At 45.7% G+C, this 24,734-nt stretch overlaps 1 protein-coding gene across 1 annotated transcript in view; it reads left to right on the top strand.

Moving 5' to 3' along the window:
- LOC144943457 (disco-interacting protein 2 homolog C-like) overlaps positions 1-24,734 on the top strand; it is a 96,693-nt gene that overhangs the window by 16,517 nt on the left and 55,442 nt on the right. The window contains exons 2-7 of the mRNA XM_078870893.1: positions 8,356-8,427; positions 10,261-10,389; positions 13,964-14,089; positions 15,749-15,826; positions 20,661-20,789; positions 22,840-22,956. Coding sequence (XP_078727019.1) covers positions 8,356-8,427; positions 10,261-10,389; positions 13,964-14,089; positions 15,749-15,826; positions 20,661-20,789; positions 22,840-22,956 — 651 coding nt within the window. The remainder of the gene's footprint in view (positions 1-8,355; positions 8,428-10,260; positions 10,390-13,963; positions 14,090-15,748; positions 15,827-20,660; positions 20,790-22,839; positions 22,957-24,734) is intronic.

Here is a 24,734-nt window from a genome sequence, read left to right on the forward strand (position 1 = left end):
AGCCCTGAGAAGCAATTGTAATTTTTTTCTGGGACTTTTAACAAAATTTCCATGCTGTTTTGCTTTAGTTAGCTTTTTGCGTGCAAAATGTACCACTTCCGTCTCATTTCATTTTCATTAATTCGGTGGCAATTATTGTGCCCATTAAAGCAAGCCCCCCCCCTCGGCGGACTCCCATCCAAAAGCAAACCAGGCTCAGCCCTGGTTAGCGTCAAAAGATCTGACGCGCTTGGCGGGTGCACTAAGGGGAATTTGGTCGTAGGCTAAGGAACGAGTTGCCTCCAGTGATACCTTGGCTGCATTCCTTCAGGGGACACTCAATGCCGACGTAGTGCTTAACCCGCTTGGTAAACGTGTCGAGACAAAACTATTTAAATTTTAATGGGCCGCCACAGGTGCCGTGACGCGCTTGTACACGTCGCCGCCAGCGCCGGTGGGGGGGGGGGGTGTTGCTCATCGGACGCCTCGAGTGAAAGAGAAAAAATGGAATCGTATTTCGTGTACGCGTCGGTGACGCTCGTTCCCTGATTTAGAATCGGAGCGCTTGCGCTTTGGTTAGAGCAGCCCGTTCGCAGTTGGAGGGCAGTGTTTTTCAAGCTCCAGTTGTGGGGCAACTCGTCACATCGGCCCTTCAGTGTTATTGCTATTATTCCTACGGGCCAATATCATAGGAGTACCTGAAGAAGCTACCAGCACGTGGAGCAAAACGGTAGACATCGTGCCGAACATTACACGGCAAAAAGCTGAAAACAACATCGGAGAGCTTTGCAGCACAACCACAACAACCTACGCAGTAGCAACACGAGTTATACTTGTCTGGAAATTGCCAGCAGTTGTGAAACTTGCCCCTTCCATGGGAATGTGTAATTTCCTGGCTCAACTTGCCAAGTGGATCCTCTCTCACTGCCTAGCGTTTGTTGGGGCATGGAGACACTTTGCCATTTTTCTTTTTTATACACTGCTCATCTCAAAAATCGATCGGTTGATATCGAATATCAGCTTCACTTTTGTTGTTCAGCAGAGCGAGCGGCTTGCTTGCTCCGTGCCACCGCTCGGCGTTTCCCACGGCACACGACAAACATTCAAAATAACACAATCCTTATGCCGCTGCCTCAGCAGATTTTCCTTTTTGCCTCGTTTTAATAAATAATGCTGGGAAATATAATGTAGTGCCCAAGTCCTTTGGTTGATGTTATTTTATTACGGCGATGAAACCGGCCAAGTGCCTCGCGGATTATTTTTAATGGATTATTTTTCCTTTTGGAAAAGTGAAATGGGTGACTTTAAATCGTGGGGCCGCCAGTGTGGACATTTTGCAAGGTTGAGCGCCGCTCAAGGTACGCTGGCTCCACTTGTCACGTGTTTTGCGTGCGATGGCGCGTGGATAACGCTTGAACCCGAAGGGTATTCCGTGTTCAGGGTGTCCTCCCTTAAACCCTGACCGCTCCAGTCCAACGCCTTCCTCTGGTCATTAAATCGGGAGCTGCTGAGTTGTAAGTACAAGGTCTCCTTTGCACAGTACGTGCGCACTTTTAATATCGGATGCACATTTGCAAAGTGCGTCTGATATTGAGCTGTGTCAAAACTACAGAGCTGCAAAGTGTATCCCATGACCAATTTACCTTGGCTGTCAGATCTTATAAATGAAGCACAGTTTAGCATGGTTAGTACTTGGATGGGAAGATGGCCTGGGAAATTCGATGTTCCACGCTTGGTTTGCGAGGTGGCAGTACAGCAATAGATAAATGTAAGTTGAATTTCTTTCGCACTGTACGTAGCCAACCATGCCAATCAGAGGTGCGGACTTATATCTGTATGTGCCGAACTTTTGAGTGTTACCCTTTGTGTACGTGTCGGTTTTCTCCGGCCACTGCAGGGTCCTCCTGAAAAAACAAAGTATTCAAATTTACTGAGATCTCCCTGCCTCTAAAGGGCATTACAGTAGAGAGAGGGCATCGTGTTCATTATTTCAACAAAGCAATACAGAATGCGGTCAACGGGCTGACGTTTGTTTATTTCCTCTTGATAGGTGAGCGTGTGTTTGCTTACATGAGGAAGTTTGTCGAAAGAAAACGGCGAGAGGTGGGGAAGAGACAACGGTGCGTCTGCATTGGCACTCACGGGTCAGAGGGGCCCAGCGCCGGGTGACAAAGAGTGGGGAAACTGGCCAGGAGGCCCAGTTTCATTACTTTTGTAGCCCAGGGTTCGTGCCAGCCATACTGCAAATCGGAGAGGTCTAATGAGCAGGATGATTTGTGTACTATAATGAAGGCCCATTGCCTGAAATGTTGCCTGTTATGTACATCTAGATCTTAAGTTTTTGTGACTGCATTGATCCGTACTCTTTAGTTCTTTCGGTAAAGTCACGTAGGTATAAAATAAAATCAATTAGAATCACGACGTTTCGAAAGCATCCTGATGACGGTAGCTTGTGTTGCTTTCGAAACGTCCTGATTCTAATTTATTTTAGTTTATACCTACGTGACTTTACTGAAAGAACTGAAGGGTATGTTAAGTACATATATATCAATATATTTCCCGTTAAGGCGATGTCATGGACGAATATGTTGAATTTAAATTAGGAGACCACCATAATGGCTGATTTTGCTGGTGCTTTCTCTTGTGTGTGTGTGGTGGCCAGAGTGGGGTGGGGGCGCAAAGAAGGCGGCGTTGTATTAAACTTCATTCTACCCACACGTCACAGTGCTGCTGGTTTTCATCTTCAGCTTTGCTTAAATGCTTTCAGTCTGCTTTGGTAATTTGCATCTGAATAGAAAACATTGGTCAAGATGGAAATCTGCACGGCGGGGGTGGGAGTGCAAGGACTGCTGGTGTGAGGAATCAGGAATCTCTTTTTGTAAACTTAGTTCTTTTTTTTTAATCAACAATGTCAAATAGGAATGTGCTGAATTCCCTCGAATGATTTGTGCAACTCCATTTGATCGTCATTGTACACACATGCGGTCTTGTAAAAGGTGTATTTGTGTTTTTTGGCCAACTCTCCCATGCTGGATTGATGTCTTGCAAGAGATGGGAATAGCCACACTTTACCCCACCACCACCACCAGCACATGCCACCTTGCAGATCGACTAACTGTGATGTACCAGTTCTATCCTGCGGCGTTGGCACGGGCATGGGAGCATTCATAAGCTTGTCCATTGCTTTAGCTGCTGCGCGAGGAGCTTGAACCCAGCGACCTCTGGACTGGAAGCCCCGTGTGCTGACAATGCACCATGACAGGGTCCCCACGTGTATACCTCATAAATGCATGAGGTCATATATTTTTTTCTCCCGATGTCTGCGTGTGGGCTGTCTTCTGCGGGCACTCCCGTTTCCTCACCAGGTGAAACGTAAATACCCCCGCTCAGCGATTGGCCAAAAACATCCCAAGCGCAGGACTCTCTTGATACACGGTGGATGGAGGCTTTCCTAGGTAAACAAATGCAATTAAATGTAAAGGGCGCTGTTGTTGGTGTTGTGAAAGATCACGCGCTCGCTCGTGTCTTTCCCCCAAGGAGGAGAATTTCACGTGAAAATGTATTGGCAGCAGCGGTGTAGGTTGTTTAGAGAATTCCCGTTCCGTGCTGTATAAACGGTGAGAGGTAAACCACTTGCTGTTTGTTCAGCTACCCCAGCCGCTTGTGTTTACTGTTTGTGCACAAATGCTTTACTTACCTCCCCCCCCTGCTGATACGGTTTCCAGAAGGTAACATTTCGATCAATGCTTTCATTGTTATAGTGTTAAGAAAGTCTGCCAAGTTGTGGTGTCATCCTGTGTACTTTAAAAAAAAAAATATGTGCTTTGATTGAGGGAGGTTTTTTACGACAAATATTTTTATGCGCGTTATTACAGTATCTCTATTGCTGCCTAGTCAAAATGTGGATGCTTAAAAGCCAGAGATGAATGTAAAACGGACTCCAACTCGGTGTTTCATGTGGAATAGGATAATAAATGTGTTTCTTTAAAAACTTAATATTTTTAAAGATATGACATTTTTCGTATGCAGAGGAATTTAAATGGAAATTTCGTGGATTTACCACGTGGTAACCTGTTTTCTTATGAGTAACGCCACGGATAGGGTGGAAGCTTGACGTTTACGCGGGCCAACGTTAAACACATCTGAACTTAGGTGTACTTTCACCTAAAAGTTGATTGTCAGCTAAAGACATCTTTAATTGCCACTGCCCCCAAATATCAGTTGGGTGTTGCAGCTTGTTTGTTCTCGTTGTGTTTGTTTGTGGGTGAGGATACGGAGGTGGGTGGGGTCAGAGGACCAAGTCGGACCACTCAGATCCAGATTTTGAATCTGGACAGCCGCCTCTGGTGACATTGAACTCTCAAGTCTTGCGAGTTAATGTCCTCAGCCTGTTCCGCCCGCCATTGACTGCCAAATCAAACACAATAGTTAAATGTCGTTTTATGTTGCACGCCGGCTAATTTAGAGCTTGGAGAATTTACTATTTCAGTTTTATTGCGAACGGCGGCGCTAGTGAGGATAAAAGAGGCCTATTGAAGTAAGTTATGTCATGGTCTTCTGGTGACGTCTTATGACACAGTAGTGATGCATTACTTCCCGCATGATCTCTGGGCTTATTTAAACTACTAAACATGTTTTTTTTATTTTACCAGGTAAGGCCCACTGAGCTATATATATCTAGCTCTTTTTTCACAAGCGACCTGGCCGCAATTGATAGCTCAACGAAAGTGGCTTATCATGTGGAGGTTTATAGCAGCCAAATACTCTAAATGCATGTTTCTAAATGTGGAGGGAAACGCTGGAAGACCTGGACAAAAATCCATGCGACCACGGGGAGAGAGACGAGAACACTCCAAATATACAGGCATCATCAGGGTCAGGATCAAACCCACGACCTCCTGTATACCAGGCGAGGTAGTTAACATCTCGCCACCTGGGGTCATAGCATTTCACAATATTACCCCAAAAGCACAGTTGGGATACAATTGTGGAAAATATGCAATTTATTTGGTAAATAAGAATTGCTTAACAGGGGATGCCCACGTCCATACCCTAATTATCAGGGTACATTACATCTGGCCTGATGTATGTTACATGTTGTTTGTATGTTACATGCTGTTCCGCCCTCCCGTTGATTTTCCCATTGTGTTCTGGGCTTGTGAAAAACCATGCTTGGCTTTGTGATGTTAAACCGACTCCTTGCCCTGCATTAGTACATCGCAAGTATTGTTTAATACGTCGTAAGTATCGTTTAATGTGGCTGGGTGGGTGACTCGGAGGTCAGAACGCCGAGCTTCTGCTGAGATAGTGGTTTCAAATCTGGGTTACAGCCACTCGCGATTAAAACCACGGACCCTCAAGCGGAGCAGGTTGATCGTCTCAGCCTGGTCACCAATGGCTGCACCAAAATCCATCGCGTTAAATTAGATTTTTGGCACTTCATTTGTATTTATTCCAGTTTTGACATGTAAAATACCCATATGACTTTGGGACAAACAATCCCATTGCAGAGCCTGTGCGAATGTGTGACCCCTATTGTGTTAAAAGACTAAAAAAGCCACTTGAAGGAATGCATTGGGAGAGAAGGCCTGTGAAAAATATTTTCGGTGGGCCCTTTGCTGACAAAGCGGTGGGGGGCGTTGCTATCCAACTCCGTGAGATTTCCAAATCGATTCCTGGTCTCCTGCTATGATGCCGCAAGCACAGTTGGAATAACTTTGAGGGGGTGGGGGGACAAGAGAGAACAATTATCGTCAATGATGGAAATATCTTAGCCGCTCCCAGTGAGGACCATCTCTTGCTTGAGATGTAATGGAAATATTGTGATTGCGTGGAGTTTGTCATGCCTCTACTCTAAGCTGTAAAGTCAGTATAGTAGTAGGATTTGTTTGTGCTACAGCCAAGACTTGATTCCTACTGCTTGCAGTTTCCGCTCGCCAAACTACTCTGATGTGTTTCGTGGGTAAAATTCTGCAACGTGCATGCAAGTGTGAGCTGGATGTGACTGAATTAGGATAGTCTTGTGAATGCTGCATTGTCACGCAAGATGTCACACTCTCATAATGTACAGCCCTTTGTCTATTCACTCCTGGGTAAAGGCCTCCCAATGCTTGTTGGTACTTTACCACACTGGTCAGTGCAGGTTGACAAATTGGCAGGCATGTATGTACTTATGGGATTTGTACTGATGTACTTAATGTATTACGATTTTATTTTGTATTATTTGCATACCTTTCCTTTTACTCTTCACTGCTATATTTTTTTGCATTGGAATTTGTACTCTTATGACTTGGTGACCCACTCCTGCTGGACATCTGTGAAAAAAAGCTTCGTTGCTCATCGGATTCCTCTAGTCTAGATAAAGATTCTGATTCCGGAGGCTGAGAGCAGTTCAGATATGACTCGCCGCTGGGGTTAGCCCATTTCCAGGTATCAAACTTTGGTCACAATTTCATAAGCGGTTGAACAATGTAATGTGTTTGAACTTTTTTCACTTTGGCAAAGCTTGTGTTTAAGAAACACAGCAGTTGGATATTAATGCTATTGTTTACTATAACCTGCAATGAATGCTAATCTTTGTTGCATTCATTGCTGGACCTTTTGACGTTGTAAGGTTAACACTCAGAAACTGAACATTATGTTAATGAAAACAAAAGTTAAGGCACAGTCATGCAATTGTTTGTGCCTCGATTAAAAGGAGCTTTAGAGAGTCCCTTTGAAAGGTGTTTTGGCCTACTCTTCCATGCTGACCAGATGTCGTAATATTATAATTGAAAACATATATACACACACTTGTGTATTATTATACAAGCTTATGTGTATAGGATGCAGACCGTTATAGCCAATGGGCTAAATATAATAATGAATAAGAATACATTTGGCTTGCAGTATTGGAAAAGAGTTTAATAAAAGCGGTAATTTATTTTCCTTTATTCTACTTTGAACTATTGCCGCAGGTCTGCATCGTGACAAAGCAACAAACGCAATTCAAGCGGCGTTTTATAACTTCAAAGAGCACAGCAAACCCCACTTTGTGCAGAAATTATTCAGAAATACTGTCTGGGTTTGTGCACCCTTGGAATTCCATCCAGTAGCATTCCTTATGTCAACTCAGTCGGTGAAGGCAGAAGGAAATTAGCTCAAGTTGGGTCCAGGGTTCACAGAGAATATCTGCTGAAGTAGCCATGGTAGGATGCATGAAACTGGTTTTGGATCAGGATTTGCATTTTGTTGAAAGAGGGGTCCTCAAGTGACACTTGGCAGGAGCCGATCAAGATTGAATGGTTACTAAGAGCTTAGCTCGTGGTCTCAGTCCAGTCACGGATATTTGCATGGGAAGCCCATTGTCGGGGAAAGGTAATTGCACTCAATTTGGGTACGAGCCTAGCTCCAAGGGCTATTTAACCAGATGTGTGCCCAGTGAAGACACTAGGGCTGCACAACAGAGTGCGCACAAGACCAGGGAGACCCCTCAAAGGATGGTCAGGCCCCACTCGTGTGATATCATTTCCCAGATGTTCACCAACATGCCGTGTGACCTGCAGCTGTCAGTGGTGGGTTTTGCTCAGTTCAAGTTGAATTGTTTGGCGCATAGGTGTCAAAAATGCAGCAATGATAAGGCTGTTTAAAATAAAGAGTTAACACTGGTAAAAAACAGAACCGAGATAGCTGGCTGTCTTGTGGGTGTCGACTCGGCCATGGGGAACATGTCCGAGCTGGATTTTCCACTGCATGCATCTGCACAGCGCTTGCTGTTTGTCTCTTGTATTGAATTCCTTGTTGCTGAGACAACTCGCTCACAAAGGACCCCACTGTGTGAACTATTAATATTACGTGACCCAATTAAGTGCCTTTTCAAGGTTAATTTTCACTCTTGCCCTGCAAACACGCAAGCTTTTGTCAGAAAAATATTTAGTTTTGCGTTCAAATATGAAGCTAACATTCAGTGGAATAAATTGTATTTTTGTTCCATTGAATTCAAATTGTCCTCCTTGATCAACGATGATTGTGCGCTGCCTACATCGGACGACGGTTTTGAGTCGGTGTTGAAAATTCCATATTCCTATGGCCAAGGCCAGCCAACTAAGTGCTGTTCTACGTCCCACAAAGGGATACAACCTCATTATATGGTGCTCATGTTTCTCAACCCGGTACGATCAAAGTGATGATTATGGCGCCGCTGATGATGATAATGAATTTGTTGGGACGATAATGCTGGTGATGATGAGGATCATGGGACTGAGTTGACCCTGGTCCGAGTGTGAACTTGCAGTCTTATAAATGAGGAACCATGCTGTTATTACCATTTGGGCTGTGAATTACTATCGTTTATGGGGAGAAACATAATTTTTTTTAAACAAGGTCTTTGTTTTGCAGGTGACCTCACGAGGAAAGGATATGAGAAAAGAAGACAAAAGCTGCTCTCACCATATTTATCGAAAGTATCAGGTATGAACTTTTGTGCTCGTAGAACGTGGCCGTTATGTGGAATGGATGACTGGTCGACATGCTAACAAAAGAGCCTTTCATTGCGGTTCACTCATAAAAATGTGGCACTTTAACCAAACGTCAAACCTGTTTCGGGCATCCCGAGGTATTTTCACGCACACACGGACACGCACAACAACAACTGCCATTCGCCACTAAGTGGCGGTGACGTCACCACGACGCTTGTGCCAGGCTATGTGCACGTGAGGTGTCAAAATGCCCGCTGGCAGGAGGTCACGTTTAGCCCCCTCGATCCGGCCGAACAAAAGCTGTTTAGGCATGCGGTGGCTGGGCATGCGGGCTACATGACCCAGCCAACGCAGCCTTGCCTGCCGGAGGAGCTCACCGATGGGACTTTGCCCAGATCTTTCAAGGATTTGTGAGCTTCCCACACAATCCAGACTGGTTAAACCCAGGATGGATCATAGGCAGGCCAGCCTAAATGTTTCTAACTGGCAAAGATGTTCAATTAGGGGGTCCACATTTCGCAAGCGTACAGAAGGGAGGGAATGACTGTGGCCGAGAGGACCTGAAGCTTCGTGTGGAGCGACAGATCAGGTAGCTTCCACACAGCGTTACGCAACCGATGAAAAGATAATGCCACTCGACTGATTCGGAGTGAGACGTCTGTTGTCAAACCAGAGCCGGTCATGAGAACACTGCCCAGGTATGGGTAACTCTCCACTCTCTCCACAACTGCCCTATCACCAATTGGAAGTTGTGGAGGTGGAGTGTCTGATGGTACAAAATACCCAGGAAGGTGCTTAGTTTTGGTGGGGCTGATTGTCAGTCCACACCTTTTAGTGGCAAGCTCCAGGTTCAGCAGCAGCACCTCCAACTCCTCCTCTGAGTGAGCAGCAATTACCAGATCATCGGCATACATAACGTGGTTGAGCAATAGGGAGCCATCCCTTGACCGCACCCGGGTATTGATCGGCCTCCCATTGTATCTGTACTAGATGGAAATTCCTCCGGTACAGCTATTGAAAGCTTCACGAACTACTTGGTCGAAATAGATGTTAAATAATGTGGGAGCCAGAGGACATCCCTGTCGCACCCCAAACTGAACAGGGAATGGCTCCAACTCCCGGCCACATAGTTTTACCCGGGCCCACTCACCATCATGAAGGTCCTTAATGATCGTGAGCAGTGGGTCAGGGACTCCGAAAGCACGAAGAACAACCCAGAGCCCAGGCCTACTGATGGTATCATAGGCCTTGACCAGGTCAATAAAGCAGAGCTGTAGATTTTGTTGGAATTCCCTACACCTCTGCTGTAGCAAATGGACAGAAAATATAGCATCTGTGCCGGACCGCCCTTTCCTGAAACTGCATTGGGGCTCCGCAAGCCTCTCCTCAGCGTGCCTGACAAGGCAATGTTGAATAATCCGGACACACACATGGACACACGTGCACACTTGCTTAAATATTGAAGTTTGGTATGCAGTGTAAACATTGATAAGCCAGTTAAAATATTTACATTCCAATGAAATGTGAAATCTTAAAAAAATATATCTGTTAATTAAGGTGTGTGCATGCATGTACACGGTGCCTATTTATACTGCATTAGCTTATGGCTCATAGTCGCTGCTTTGTGGTAATTTGTCAACGTTTATTTGCATAGTGTATGTGCGTTGCGTGTGTATCGACGACCAGTCCTGGGATCTGTTGCGCAATAGGTTGAGTGCATGGTGTTCTGCACGTGCTCGTGTGTGTGCCCCGTGTGCGTGCCCGTGCGTGCCCGTGCGCGCGTCTCCTCGCGTGGTGTCCCCACATCCGCGCGTCGCCTGGGCAGGTGGCTCGAGCACGGAGAAGCTGCCGATGCCGAGCCCAAGGCTTAGTCCGGCCCCGAGCCCGGGTCCGCCGGCCTCCCCACAGGACTGGCAGAAGCAGGGCGGCCACGCGGACGAGAGCTGCCAGTCAGGTAACCCCCACTGGTTCATTGTCTGCACGGACAACACCGGGTTCCCACTCGAAGTGGTGGTGGTTGCTGTGGTGGGGGGTTGTTTGACCCTACTTTACTGCGCTGGTTTTGTGTGGGTGGTTGAAGGACTGGGGTGGAGGGGTATTAGGATCCATTCAGATATTTCTCATCACCAATGTTAGCAGTGGCCAGGAATCAAACTCAGGTGCCTGGGTAGCACGGTGTGTTACTTCATATGCCACTGAGCACATTGTTAATTTTGGCAGCTGCCTGACTATGCTGCTGTAACCACAAGCGAAACATCACGCCCAATTGTCAAATGTTCTGGATTGCTCTTCGGCGCACTGATGTGCTGCTGAAGCGGGTAATAAATTGGCACATTTGTTCACGTGGCGTCTTTATGAACGTTTTTCTGTTCCGATGATGTGCGTGTACGTCATCAGTTTTTCTTCTGCAAGGAACCGGAAGAAAAACTAAAATAAAATAACTTCAATACCGAGGCTTCCGCAAGGCCACGCGGAAGGGCGTGGCACAGTTTGGCGCCAGCTATGGTATAGTGTCGTTGTCGCTACGGTTCTCTGCAATGAGTACAGCGTCTTTAAAGACAATGTCAATTTCATTGGCATGCAGTGAGCGTTTATTCCTGGGCATATACAATATGTACCCCCGAGTGTGGATGTTGAATTGACTTCAGAAATAGCTCAGTTACATCACCTTCCTGGGACATTCTCTCATACAGAATAGTTAACTTGTAGTTGCAAGAGTTCCATTAATTAAAATGTCTTAATCTCATGACACTATACTAAGCTCTTGTGACTCACTGATTTACACCCCAGTCTTGGCAGGGAGTGATATTCTGGACCGATTGGCACGTACGTGGATATCCATCAATCAGATATTTAATTGTCAATGGAAAGTCCCATTTTGCCAGTTACCCAGCGAGTTTGCAAGGGAGGTCCGTAGTGCATTAGAAGGGAATGAAGAGCAACAACATCACAGAGGAACAAGGCAACAACGGAACGGATATAAATCAACGCATAAGTCCATTTTGACTCGCCATTTTGACCCATTAGTATTAGTAGTGTAATGGCTGACGCGTAAAACAGAGATGGACAAACGAGTGACACCGGGAAGATGGGGGCGGTTCAGTTTTGCATGGCCGTGGCACTCACTGTTGGCCTTGGTTAAGGGCGGCTGAGCTTGTTCACACCCATTCCCACCCGAGTGCTCTAGTACGCATGTACAATGGAACCATTTTTTTTGCTGCTCTCAGTCAAGGATTGGGTTTCATCCATTTGCTTTGTCTCGTGCTCTGGGCCGTTGAACACTCGCGTATATAGCACATGACCAGGTACTGTAGTCGCTGTCCTGCGCTGCCAGCGTCATGGATTATTGCTCAAATACAATGCTGCCTTTCTCTTGAGGCCTGTCCGAAGAGTCGCGAGTGCCGTCTGAAGGCACTTGGGCTCCGCGGTCTGTTATGATTAGACCCAAATAAATGCATGCTCCTTGAGTGGTGGAGAAGATATTATGTTTGTTTACTCAGAAAAGTCAAACTGAGTCTCTTGACTCTTTTTCAGGAGGGTCTTGTGAAGTTTTCGCAGAAGGGGGGCCATGATTGCAGTGTGTAATTTCTGGGTAATTTCCCGAAATTTGGCAAGTTTAGACTATTACACTGGCACACCACCCTTTCGAATGACGGTTCAAATATTTTTCAGCGATGTTGGCCATGAGCGGAAATCGAAGTCGGGTCGCCGGGTTCTTAGCACAGTGCGCTATCCACTACACAAAGATCCCCGGTATAGCCTTCGACAGGCTGTTGGGGCAAGTGCTGTAAGAGAGCACCTATGAAGGCCAGAACAGCACCACACAACCGCCTTCAAACACATTGAGTAGATAGGCGCATAAGTGGTGAGTACAAGTTATTGAAACTTTAGTTTGAAAACACTCATTGCGCAATCCAACACCCTCAAGGATAACTAAACTAAGCTATTTTATATTTTACCAGGTAAGGCCCACTATGCTATATAGCTCTTTTTCAGAAGCGACCTGGCCACAAATGATAACTCAACGAAGTGGCTTGTGTGGAAATTTAAAGCAGCGAAATACTCCAAATGGCATGTTGCTTCTAAATGTGGAGAAAAAAAACCAGAGGACCCGGATAAAAATCCACACGACCACGGTAAGTTTATGCAAACTCCAAATATACAGGCAACAGGGTCAGGATCGAACCCACATCCTTCTGTATACCAGGAGAGGTAGATAACATCTCGCCACCATGGCACCCCCCAACGCCACCGTTCAACCTCCGCCCGCCCCAGCACTCTGGCACCAAACATTTACCTGTTCCCACTGGGCATGTAATAGATTAATCAAATTAATTAACGTAAATTCTAACACTCGCAAGAGAGTTCAGCGAATCGCAAGAGAGTTCAGCGAATCGCAAGTGAAAGATTTTATCATTTACATTTCACGTGAACGGAACAGTCACGTATTGGGGGAAGCAGTGGTTAAGTGGTTTGGCCTCTGTGCTAAGGGACACGAATTTCAATTGCTGGCCATGGCTAACATTTGTGATAACCCCCTACCCCCTTCACCATCCCACGCTGACTATCAAGGTGAAGCATGAACAAACAACCACCATGACCAACAATAAAATGGGGAGGCCTTCATCCAGCAGTGGAAATTTACAGCAGCCAAGTACTGTAAACCGGAGGACCCGAAAAAAATCCATGTGACCATGGGGGAGAGAGACACGCAAACTCCAAATATACAGGCATCGTCAGAGTCAGGATCGAACCCATGACCTCTTGTATGCTAGGAGAGGGAGTTAACATATCAGCACCGCAAAGCTTTTACAACTCTGTCTCTTCTTTCACTGCTCATCATTTATGACTGATGCGGTTACCAGTGTTGCTGACATAATTGCCTTTTCTTCGTCTCAAAATGTCGGGCATTTGACCTTTCATTGAAATATTTGGCATTTCTCTCGCACTGTTTCATTCGAACAACAACATTGAGTCTCTAACCACGGGGACTCTCAAGTCTCGATACAACGTGTGTCGCCAATGTCATGGGGGGGGGGGTCATGTAGAGGTTTAGAGAGATGAGACTTGATAAAATCATAATGCTACCAAGTATGTGCATGTGTGCAGTCTCACTGACCCAGCTTAAACGGCTGTCTAATTATAACGATTTAATATGGGATGGATAGTACTTGTATGGGTGACCACCATGCATGACAGGCTCCAGGGCCTCGTAGTGGGCAGCGGAGGGCGGCAATGATTTAAGTCAATTGCTTTGCCATAACCGTGTGCTCCCACATATATGCTCACCACCTTCACCAACCCACACTAACCACTGCAAAGAAGTACGATCCAATCACGCCCATGACCCGCACATTTTAGGGAGACCTTCATCCAAACAGTGGCTTGACTACTGGCTGCGCATGTACAACTATGGACGAGAACTACAACGGGAGCGGCATCGTATTCTGTAATGGACACGTGAAACGTTGTGCAGCTTGTGCCGCAGTTTGTTTATGAAATGCGCACCACCTCTCGTGTGGGCACAGACGCGCACGTGGCAGCCGTGAAAGCGGCGCTGGCGAAGCAGGGGGAGGCGCAGCTCATTCTGCCCATGCCCTCCAAGCGGCCGGCTGCTGCCCCGGGGCATTACAGATCGGAGATGCCCCAGCAAGGTACGTCAACCCCCCAGGCATGGTACCGACGATGTAACGTCCTGCCTTGGTAAACTGCGAACTGGAAGAAAGTTAAAAAAAGGTTAGCTGGCTTGATACAGGGCAGGACGCGTCGCTGCAAAGGATGGTGGTCGATGGACGAGACTGGCGATAGAATGCCAGCCAAAGGAGGGAAACGTGCCCGAGAGAGGACATCCACCCGCGGTATATGGAGCGATGAGATCAGCTCGCGTGCAGGAGTGAGACGGATTGTGGCATCGCAGGACCTTGAGAGATGGTGGACGGTGTTAGGAGGTCTTCATTTAGCAGTGGATTGACCATGAATGATGATGATGGTGAAGAATCTCCAGACTTGCAAAACAACACTTTAAAAGTGACATGTTAGCGAACGCAACCGCACCATTTATACGCCGCTATTGCACGTTCCCGGTGCGCGCCAATGCATGAGAACGCAGCCAGGCCCTTCTCTGATCCCACCGGACCCACAATCCTTCCAGAAAATCATTTAATTCCAAGAAATGGAATTGCGATATCCTAGGCTGGGAATTGTGACGATCTCTCACAGCTCTGCTGACCCCAACATGTGTGGCTTTTCAGGAAGTAGGAACCCTAAAAGTGTTGAAGCACAAACTCACCACACTCCCTGCTTGGATCGGTGCCCGTTAGTTAAATCCACACACACTTGCCAGGATTTTATTTTTTCTGAATGTAGCCGCCCTCCCTTGGTAGACGCTGACCTTTTCTGAGAGGTGATTAATGTGGGAGGGTATGAAAGCAGAGGGGGCGGTAAGGGATGGCATATTTTATGAAGTAGGAGCACATTTGAACCATGGTGTTATAAAATTTAAATTTTGCTGTGCCACATCTTTACTTGAATCTCTCCATAGAGGTGTGTGCCATTGGTAATAAAAAACAACACCTGGTATTTAAGACATTCAACCTGTTAACGATTTATGATTTGAAATGTTGACTATTGAGTGTCAACAAAAAACATTGAGTTAATATTTACCCAGGAAAGGCTCAATGAGTTTCCATTCTTTTTTTTGTTCAGCAGTGTGTTTTCTTTTGAATATCCAGTCACTAGGGGAGGAAATTAGAGCACCTCGGGAAAACATGATAATGTCAGGGAATAGAAAGTCACATTTTGAAACCACGACGATGGTGGTGGTGGTGGTGCGTGTTTTCAGGGTGAGCCATTTCGTGCCCACTACTTTGCTTGAAATATTTGAGGTTAGGCCACAGCTCATTCCCCAAAACGATGTCAGGTTTTATATAATTAATAATGCACTTTATTTATCTAGGAAATCCTTATTTGAGTATAAGGACATTTGCAGGAAGGCCCTGTATTGGGATGTGTTTGATCAGCGCTTGGTCTGGGAGAAAACCGGACCACTCTGAACAAGAAACAAACTCAGTATAGGAAATATTAATCATTTAAAAAAATTCAATGATCCTTTCAAGTATTGCTGTCCCTTGACCACATCACAGCCCTACTCTCAGGCAGTCCTCCAATGCACGTTTTAACCATTTTCTCAACCCTGCCTAGCTTCCAAGACACGACGACCTTGGGGGAGTAATTGAGTGTGGTTTGTCGTAGGCGAAAGTCGTTTTGATCTGTCCCACTGCTTTTGCTGGATCGCTGTCGCTCGTTCTTTTCAGGGCCCTTGCAGAGTCCTGCCGGTCACACACGCATTGGTGTCAACGTCCTGGCAGACTTCAAGTCGCCCTCACTCCCAGGTAACGTTCCCAGCATTGTTTGGTCGGTTCGCGCTGCGTCGTGAAATCTTAACGCTCGATGACCCGACTCGTCTTTTGTCGCCTTCCTTTGCTTATGATGGAGCCATTTGATAGACAGAGCATAGTACTTTTGTAACTTATGGGTCCGTGTCCTCTTCTTGGTTCTTTCGGTAAAGTCGCGTAGAAGGGAAGTAATAATAATCGGGGAGACAGCGTCTCCCCGACAGACCTGGTCTTCACCTGAGGACGGCTGCTTGCGTTGTGGCAGAAACGTCGTGAGAATATTTTATGATGTTTTATTTTTATTATTTTATTACTTCCCTTCTACGTGACTTTACCGAAAGAACCAAGAAGATGAATCCCTGCAGTCACGAAAGCTTTAAATCGAAATTTAGGTCCGTGTCCTGTTCAATTCTCTACAATAATAATGGTCATGTATCAGTCTCCTGCTGGATAAAGGCCTTTGCATGCTGTGTTCATCATGGCAGTTCTTCGTCCATACTTCACCATGCTGGTCAGTGCAACTGGTCCAGGATCGGTTCAGAATATGCGCTGTTAATGTCAGCGGTGGCCTGGAAGTGAACTCCGGTTCGCAGGTTTGTAGTGCAGTGCCCGACATCACTGCACCACTTGCCCTTCCCCAATTGTCTCTAAATACACATGAACAAAATAGAGGAGTATTCCTTTTCCCAAGTCCAGCGAATAACAATGCGGAATGTTTTCGTAAAAAATTCCGTTGCAATATGCTTTGGATTTATGTTGCATCTACAGGCAACCACATTTCAAGACTGTACAAAAGCAGTGTAACATGTGCGGGGAACAAGTAGGAATATATATATACACTTAACGTATACATAGTATTTTGTAAGCTATGACACGGTCATCGGCAGGGGAGAAGATAAAAGTCTTGAGCCTGAACAGGTGAAGTGAGTTGATAATAAAAAAAAAATGAAGTCTCCGTTCCATTGCTCCTCGCCCACAAATGCATTTGAAGCACACGGACGGGCGCAAAATGATTCTCTGCCTCTGAATTTTCCAAGTGCCCGGCGTCTGTTTGTCACCAGATTGGCGCTTTGCGCACCCACCCCCCCAAATCAATTTCCTAATCGGATCCGAGGTGTACAGTGTTTCGCTTAGCCTGCTTGCCATATGTAACCCCAATTGACGCCCGTCAGCACAGTGAACCGTGTAAACACTGCTCTCGGGTTAAAGATTCTAATGCGCCAGCTTTAGGAGGCATCGATGCTCTCAATGCAGGCGAGATTAGCGGCAGCCTACGTGCTCCGCACGTGCACTTGCGTGTGTGTTGAATGTGCGTGCCGCACCTGCTGTATGCGGGCGCGTGCATGCAAATGTACGTGCGTGTAGTGTAGCGCTTGGCACGCTGCGCTACGAACCCGGCCACCCGAGTTCGATTCACGCTCACGGCCAACACCAGTGACAATTATCTGGACCAGTCCTGGGCCTCCTCTAGGTCGACTCAGCCTGGGGAGACAAAAATGGCCGGGCGTGGTGCCTGTCACCCACCCGTCGTGTGCCGTGCTGGTTTTCATAGGTGTGCTGCTCACTAACATCACTTCCCCCAACAGTCTGTTAAGGATATACAGGGGACTTTGTTATCAAGGAGTGTAATGGATGTGTTAGTTATTACCTATAAAGTCCAACGTGGCACACGAGGGGGGTAGTGTGGTCACCGCTACGCCCAGACCGCCTTTTCTTTGCCCATTGCGAGTTTGTTGACCCACCACACCAGGTACGGTTTGGCCGAGTCTTCTATTTGAGGTTGTGTGCGTTTGTGGCTGTAGGTTTATGTGTTCCATGGCCATTGTAAACTTTGTACTTGACCACTAATCAAGGTACAGCACAGCTTTTAACTTCACGGTAAACCATAGGCACGTATTGATGCGCGTATTGATCGGCGCGCTCGGGGATGCGTACATTAGATTCTGGGAGTGAGGACGTGTTCGCTACTCTGCGTCCGTCCGCTAGTCACTTAGTTTGTCTTAGCAGTGAGCCTTTCCCCTCAGGGTCTCGGTTCTTGATGCTGCAAATGATATCGCTCGTGTTACACTTAGGCGAAATGGAGGGGGTTAAACTTTACGAACGAGACGGAACATTCGAGACAAAAAAAATCCAAGCGAGGTGAAAAATGTACCGATTGTTCAATGTAATTGTAACGGTTAATTTATTATTAGATGTATAAAATGTATCATTTTTATAACAAGCATCTCACTGTTGCCATACTCATTGTAATATACAGCGAACCTATCTGTATTGGGCATTTGTGTGCACAAACACGTGGTAAGTTGGAGTAAATAAGAAAATATGTTGCGGTCATTGGCAGGTAATTGAATGAGACTTCCAATTACCCGCCTCAATAACTCTAATTGCCTGCGATGTGGTTCTCTTCCAATTATCCGTGAAATTTGTGTAATCACGATAGCCTCCTCCTGACTTTAGCAACATAATTGGTGTCCCTGTGTTCGTGTATACACCAGTTGCGTTTATTTTTAAGTGTGCCTCTGGGGAGGAAAGGCATTTGTGGGATAGGACTGATACGACTGTATCCCAGTGACACAGGTTCGATTTGTCATTGGCATATTAATTATGGTTCTTTCGGTAAAGTCACTTAGAAGGGAAACAATAAAATGATAAAAATAGAAAACAATATTGTTTTTTTTGTTTCCCTTCTACGTGACTTTACCGAAAGAACCAAGAATATGAATCCCTGCAGTCACGAAAGCTTTAAATGGAAATATTAAATATGGTTATCTGAACCTTATGCGTTTCACATAAACACCACATATAAACCCATCTATTCGTGGAAACAATGCTGGTTTGTTATCTGCGTTTAGCACTGAATGTACATCTCGATGTACGTCTGAGATTTGGTGGTGTCCTGCGGTTTATCAATAATCCGGATTTATCTGCTCACCTCCAGACCGCTGTGGTCAGGTCTCAATTAATCCGGATCAGTCCCCAATTATATACACATGGGATGACATTGTTAGTTTTTTACAACCAGAAATAACTTAAAAAATGTTCCTTGCTTTTTTTTGTTGCTTCATCGTTTATCGATAAGTTAAAAATGCCTATCCGAAGACAGGAAATGTCAGCCATAATCGAGGTTTTTGGGTGAGATTGCGTAAATATGAATGTGTCGTTAAACCGGCCACCACCCCACACAGCCAGTTAGTAAGGTTTGTCACGTAAATAAACCATGCCAATTTGTTACTAGTTCAGCACACCGGTGTGTTGGAGAGTAACCCCACAACATTTACAATTCGAATACGACGTTTCGCCAGTAATTGCAACTAGAATCATTGGCCGGACAGCCAGAGTTGTGGAGAAATCCTCCTCTTAAATAGAGGGATAAATGGGATGTCGTGACTTGTGAGCCATACAGATGCGAATCTAACCCAAAAACTTCTCGTGGATTACTTTGGTGGCGAAAGCCTACGTGTTAAACAGGAAATGTCAGCGAGAGTGGACGTGAATTCATTAAAGAGGAAATATTAATCTGCCAAATGACTTAAAAGTCCGGAGCAACCCTAAAGGGCTGCGTTGAATTTGGAGAAGTTGATTAACTGCATTTCAAGTAGAGTTGCAACTCTTTGCCTCCCACCCCTTCCCCCCGGAAAATCAATGGATTGCTGTGGCTCACGGTCATCGTTGGTTTCAAGAACCATTTATTTTACATTACGGCAAGTGTGGTTTCCACTAATGGCCACAGCGATCACGTGAACCCATATTTGTGTGAATATGCGCTCACGTGTAGACTCTCACGCGATGTTCAAAGCACGCATTGTGAGCTACAGAGAATTGACTGGAATACAGTGATACGTTGTTGCATTTTTAATTTCGATATGTCTTCGAGGACAGTGCCATTCACAACTCGGAATCCTCTTTTCTTCTGCCAGATCTCGTGGTTATAAATTCGACACCTGACCCCCCCAAGGTCTACTTACATAATCTCCTTCGTCGGCTCGAGGTTTTCTTGTCTCAGCTCATGCATTCCCGGGTTATACATTCTTGCGATGTTTTTTTTTAATTTCTCTAAGGGCTAAGGTTATCCAAACAGGTTCATTGTCCTTTAACTTTGCGCAAGCCATCCTGGTTAAAAATAAACCACACCAGTCAGCTATTGCTCGTCTATATATGAGCAGAAACTTGCATGCAAATGAAGAGACTAGACGGTGACACTTTCCTCTGCATCCTTTTATGACACTTTGGGTCCGTTGCTGTCAACGAGCACCTGTTGAGGCCTAGGCAGCGCACGCAGGGGTGGTATGGTTAACACAATGCCTGGCCGCCTTTGTTTCCCCAGTGCTGATGTTTACACACACTGCACCAGAGGTACTCACTGAAGGGTGAAACAACCTTGGGGATGCTCAGGACCAGTTCTGTTATCACTTGCCACTTATGTTAGCCGTGGCTGGGGAATTTAACTCACGTGACCAGGTCTGTAATACGTTGTGATGACACTGCGCCACCACTCCCCGAACGCAAAGTTCCCCCAATATAGCCTTTTGCAGACTGTTGAGAAAAGTGCTGTTAGCGATGCAAAAAACAACCGTTAGAATATCTGCCAATTACCGCTAATTGATGGTGATGACACCTTATCGTCTGTGCCAGGCTAGGTATACTTTGAGGCAAGGTGAAGGATCGAAGGCTCGCTTGCAGTCGGTCACATACAGAACCAGGTGTTCCCGGTTAACTGACTGAGACGCCCGACAGATGGCACCACCGCCTGCACTGCGCACTGTGTCACACAGACGCGCGCGCACGTTAAATACACGGCCGGTGTATTTCTGCGTGTGTATCGTTGTTACAGAGAGCCCGTCCCCGCAGCCTGACATCACCAACAACCCCCCACGCACATTTCACATCGAGAGGCCGCAGGTGGTTCCTTTTCGAGAGCAGCAGAAGATTCAGAGCGAAGAGCGGACAGAGTCCGGGAACGGTGAGTGCTAGAGGACATCTTCCCCGCCCGTTTTACTTTCACCGTCACGCTGGATTTACGCGTCGTCAGTTGTGACCAAGCCACAATCGTCGAGTCGTTCCTTGGGGAGACCGGGAGGAGCCGTTGTTGATCGGCGTTTAATCGCCGGATTGGTGACGGCATTTAGTTGGAATTTCACACGTAACAGAGTGGGCCGCGTTGAAGGCTGCCATCTTCCAGTTCGCGATCATTAACTCGGGACGAGAGAGAGCATTTTGGGGTTTGTTTGTTTATCACAGGTGGATTCCTGGGATCCGAGTTGAGAATTAGAGCGGTTGCTGGCTCATTGCTATGATGCAGGCAGCAAGCACTGATTTAATTTCAGTGTTTTTTTTATTGAATTGGCGTCAACGATACTGCTTTTGGGGCTTCTCTGATTACTGGAACAAAGGTGGAACGATTGATGTGTTCGGTCAGCAAAAAATGGAAAGTGAATGCCTGTTGATGATGAATATAACATGTACATAAACATATATGGAACTCGTTTATTTAACATGTTTTCACAAATACGTGACATGGTTTTCTTTTTGTACGCATCCATAACCTCCTACTTGTGGGCATATAACTTATATCTACACCATGCGTACATGCGTGTACACATGTATGATTCCCGCACGTACAGATACATTCACTAGCACATTGTCTGTGCATACAGACAGAGACTCAATCCACTGCTGGATGAGGGCCTTCCAATGCCATGCTGGTCACGCAGGTTTTTTTGGCCGTACTTTACCACGCTGGTTGGTTTTGGTTGGTGATAGTGGGGAGCAAATATGGATCAAAGTACAACCATTCATTTTGCGGCACTGCCCTCTGTTGAGAACATCACCCCACAGCAGCCTACAATACCTGTGTTGTGCGTAATCATTGCCCATCCAAGCCCTCATTCATCCTCAACCCTGCTTAGCGTCAACGATCTGAATAGATCGGGTGCGTTCCCAGTGATTTGGTCAAATGCACCTGCGCATACAACCACGCTTATGTCCTGTACGTTAATGGCAAACGCAAATATTAGTTATTCGGACATCAACAGGAGATGTTTGGTTTGAGTCATACCTGCGATCCAGTTGTGTTAATCTGGATCCTATTTCTGGCTGTTTCATGGTTCCACCTCCACAATACACAATATCCTTACACAAAGGGAAGTAAATAGATTTTAACGAGACCGATTTAATCGAACTGCTCATGTAAGACGAGGTTAAAGCATTTTATCGTCTTAAAACGTGAATTGTCGCACACCTGAAGGAAGTTTTTTTTATTGTTCAATGTTTTAGTCAAAGCGTCTGCTCCTAAACGCATTTTTATTATTTTACTTGTAACTGGCTTTGGTATTAATCTGCTTTCTATCAGGTTCAGTGTAGCACTGGTCTAAGAAATACCTGGGGAATTAAGTTGGTAAAAATGTCAAATTTGGATTCAGCACTCTCGAAATCTTTCAACTTTTTTCTAGGCTTGGGTTGAACTTTTTCCCCCCACAATTATTTGAGGTCCAAATGCAGATTTTGGATGATGATGTTACATTGCAATTTAGTACCCTACAAAACCTTGAGGTTAAACAAAAAAAAATTGCCCTCAAATATTTGTGGGCCAAAATCGGTAATTTAGCTTTTCAGATTGTAATAGGTATAAGTGTACACTCAACCATATTTGGGCCAAATTTCAGCTTTCCAGCCCATTTTTAGGCACCTAAATTTATTTTTTAATCATCAGCTTCATCAGCGACTCACTCACTCGTGGACTTTCAGTCTATATGTTAAAGTTAACGGTGCAGGGCTGCAGTTACGAGCTCACACCACTGCCGGCAGAAAGGCCTCCGCTAGAGGGTCCTCAAGAGGCGTGCCGCTGTAGAAGCTATTTGTCAGACTTCTTGGAAGAGGCGGGAGTGCCAACACTTTACCCCACCGCACCGCGAGAACTAACTTTTTACTTGCCATCTTTTTTTGATTGATAGAGCATGCAGATCCTAATTCACCATGTGCCACCCCCCATCCCCCCCGGTGTCTTCTTACAGGAGCTGTGAGCAACAGCCACGTGTCGTCCAAAATCCAGCAGCTCCTCAACACGTTGAAACGACCCAAACGGGTGCCGGTCAAGGAGCTCTACACCGACGATGAGGACATGCTGGAAGGTATTGGCGTGGCCGGCGCTTCGTACCCAAATGCAGTGCGACTCCCCTTACCGGAGGAGGGGGGGGGCGTACCTTACGTTGGCATCCTGGCACGGGAATTTCCGCTTTGGCGACGCCTGTGGCCCTGCGTAGACTTGTTTGGGTGAAACTGCTCATACAGTGCTGCCTTTTGGCACCAGTGGGGGGGATGCATGGCTGTGGTCGTGACAGCCGAATGCGTTTAAACGTAATGCAGCTTGGTTTTTAACATAGCCTGACTGTCCAACCGCTAAGGCGTCCCCTCAACAGTGGCACTAAAAATATTAGTTGTTTTTACTACATATGAAATATATTCTTGGTTCTTTCGGTAAAGCCACGTAGAAGGGAAACAATAAAATAATAAAATAAAATAAAGAATTTTCTTGCTGTGCTTTTCACACCTGATGACGATTGCTTGTGTTGCAATCGAAACGTCGTGAGAATTTTATTGTTTTATTTTTATTATTTTATTGTTTCCCTTATACGTGACTTTACCGAAAGAACCAAGACTATGAATCCCTGCAGTCATGAAAGCTTTAAATAAAAAAATACATATGAAATGTTGCCAACATTTCAACTGCACAGTTCCAACTGCTGTCTAATTATGATTTATTACAGTTGATACCTTTATTGACACTTGGTGGAAATGTTAGGTGGATTCGGGTTTTCCATGAACCTGCCAGGTTTCCATGCAGCTGTCTCTTACATTCCTGTATACATATATATAATGTAAATCACACAATGTAACCGGGATTGGCCCAACATCTCAGTGCTGAAAATGATATACGAATCATTCAATGAGGATTACACACACAGCAGCATCATCATCCTCGACTGCAAAAACTTGGCAAGACCCCTCTTGTAAAAAAAAGTCTTGAGATAGTGAGGCTTGCCTGGGTAAAAAAAAACGTAATAATTATATTATAATAATATAGTAATAGTCAGTAACATCCTCTCATCAATCCACTGCTGGGTGAAGGCCTCCACATTTTGTTGTTGGTCATGGTGGTTGTTTGTCCATGGGTAGGGGGTTATCGCTAATCTTAGCCATGGCCGGCATTCAAACTTCGTGTTCCTTAGCGCAGAGGCCAAACCGCTTAACCAATGCTTCCCCCAATACGTGACTGTTCCGTTCACGTGAAATGTAAATGATAAAATCTTTCACTTGCGATTCGCTGAACTCTCTTGCGAGTGTTAGAATTGACGTGAATTAATTTGATTAATCTATTACATGCCCAGTGGAAAACATGTAAATGTTTGGTGCTAGAGAGCTGGGGGAATTGGGCGGAGGGTGAACGGTGGGGTTGGGGGTGCCATGGTGGCAAGATGTTAACTACACAATGTTTAAATTTCGATTTAAAGCTTTCGTGACTGCAGGGATTCATCTTCTTGGTTCTTTCGGTAAAGTCACGTATATGACTTTGCGCTATAGTTTAATTAGCATATGTATGTCCCAATGGGCTCGCCTGTCTGTGCTATGGAAGCTATTGCTGTTGCAATTATCTACAGATTGTTTATATTATAGCTCTATCCATATCGCTGCGGTGGCGAGATGTTAACGACCTCGCCTGGTATACAGGAGGTTGTGGGTTCGATACCGACCCTGACGCCTGCTGTATATTTGGAGTTTGGATATTCTTCCCGTGGTCGTGTGAATTTTTCTCCGGGCCCTCTGCTTTTCCCCTCCACATTTAAAAGCAACACTTCTGTATATGTCCATACGATAAGCCACTTCATTGAGTTATCATTTGTAGCCAGGT

This window comes from Lampetra fluviatilis, chromosome 31, assembly GCF_964198595.1.
Source record: "Lampetra fluviatilis chromosome 31, kcLamFluv1.1, whole genome shotgun sequence".
NCBI lineage: Eukaryota > Metazoa > Chordata > Hyperoartia > Petromyzontiformes > Petromyzontidae > Lampetra > Lampetra fluviatilis.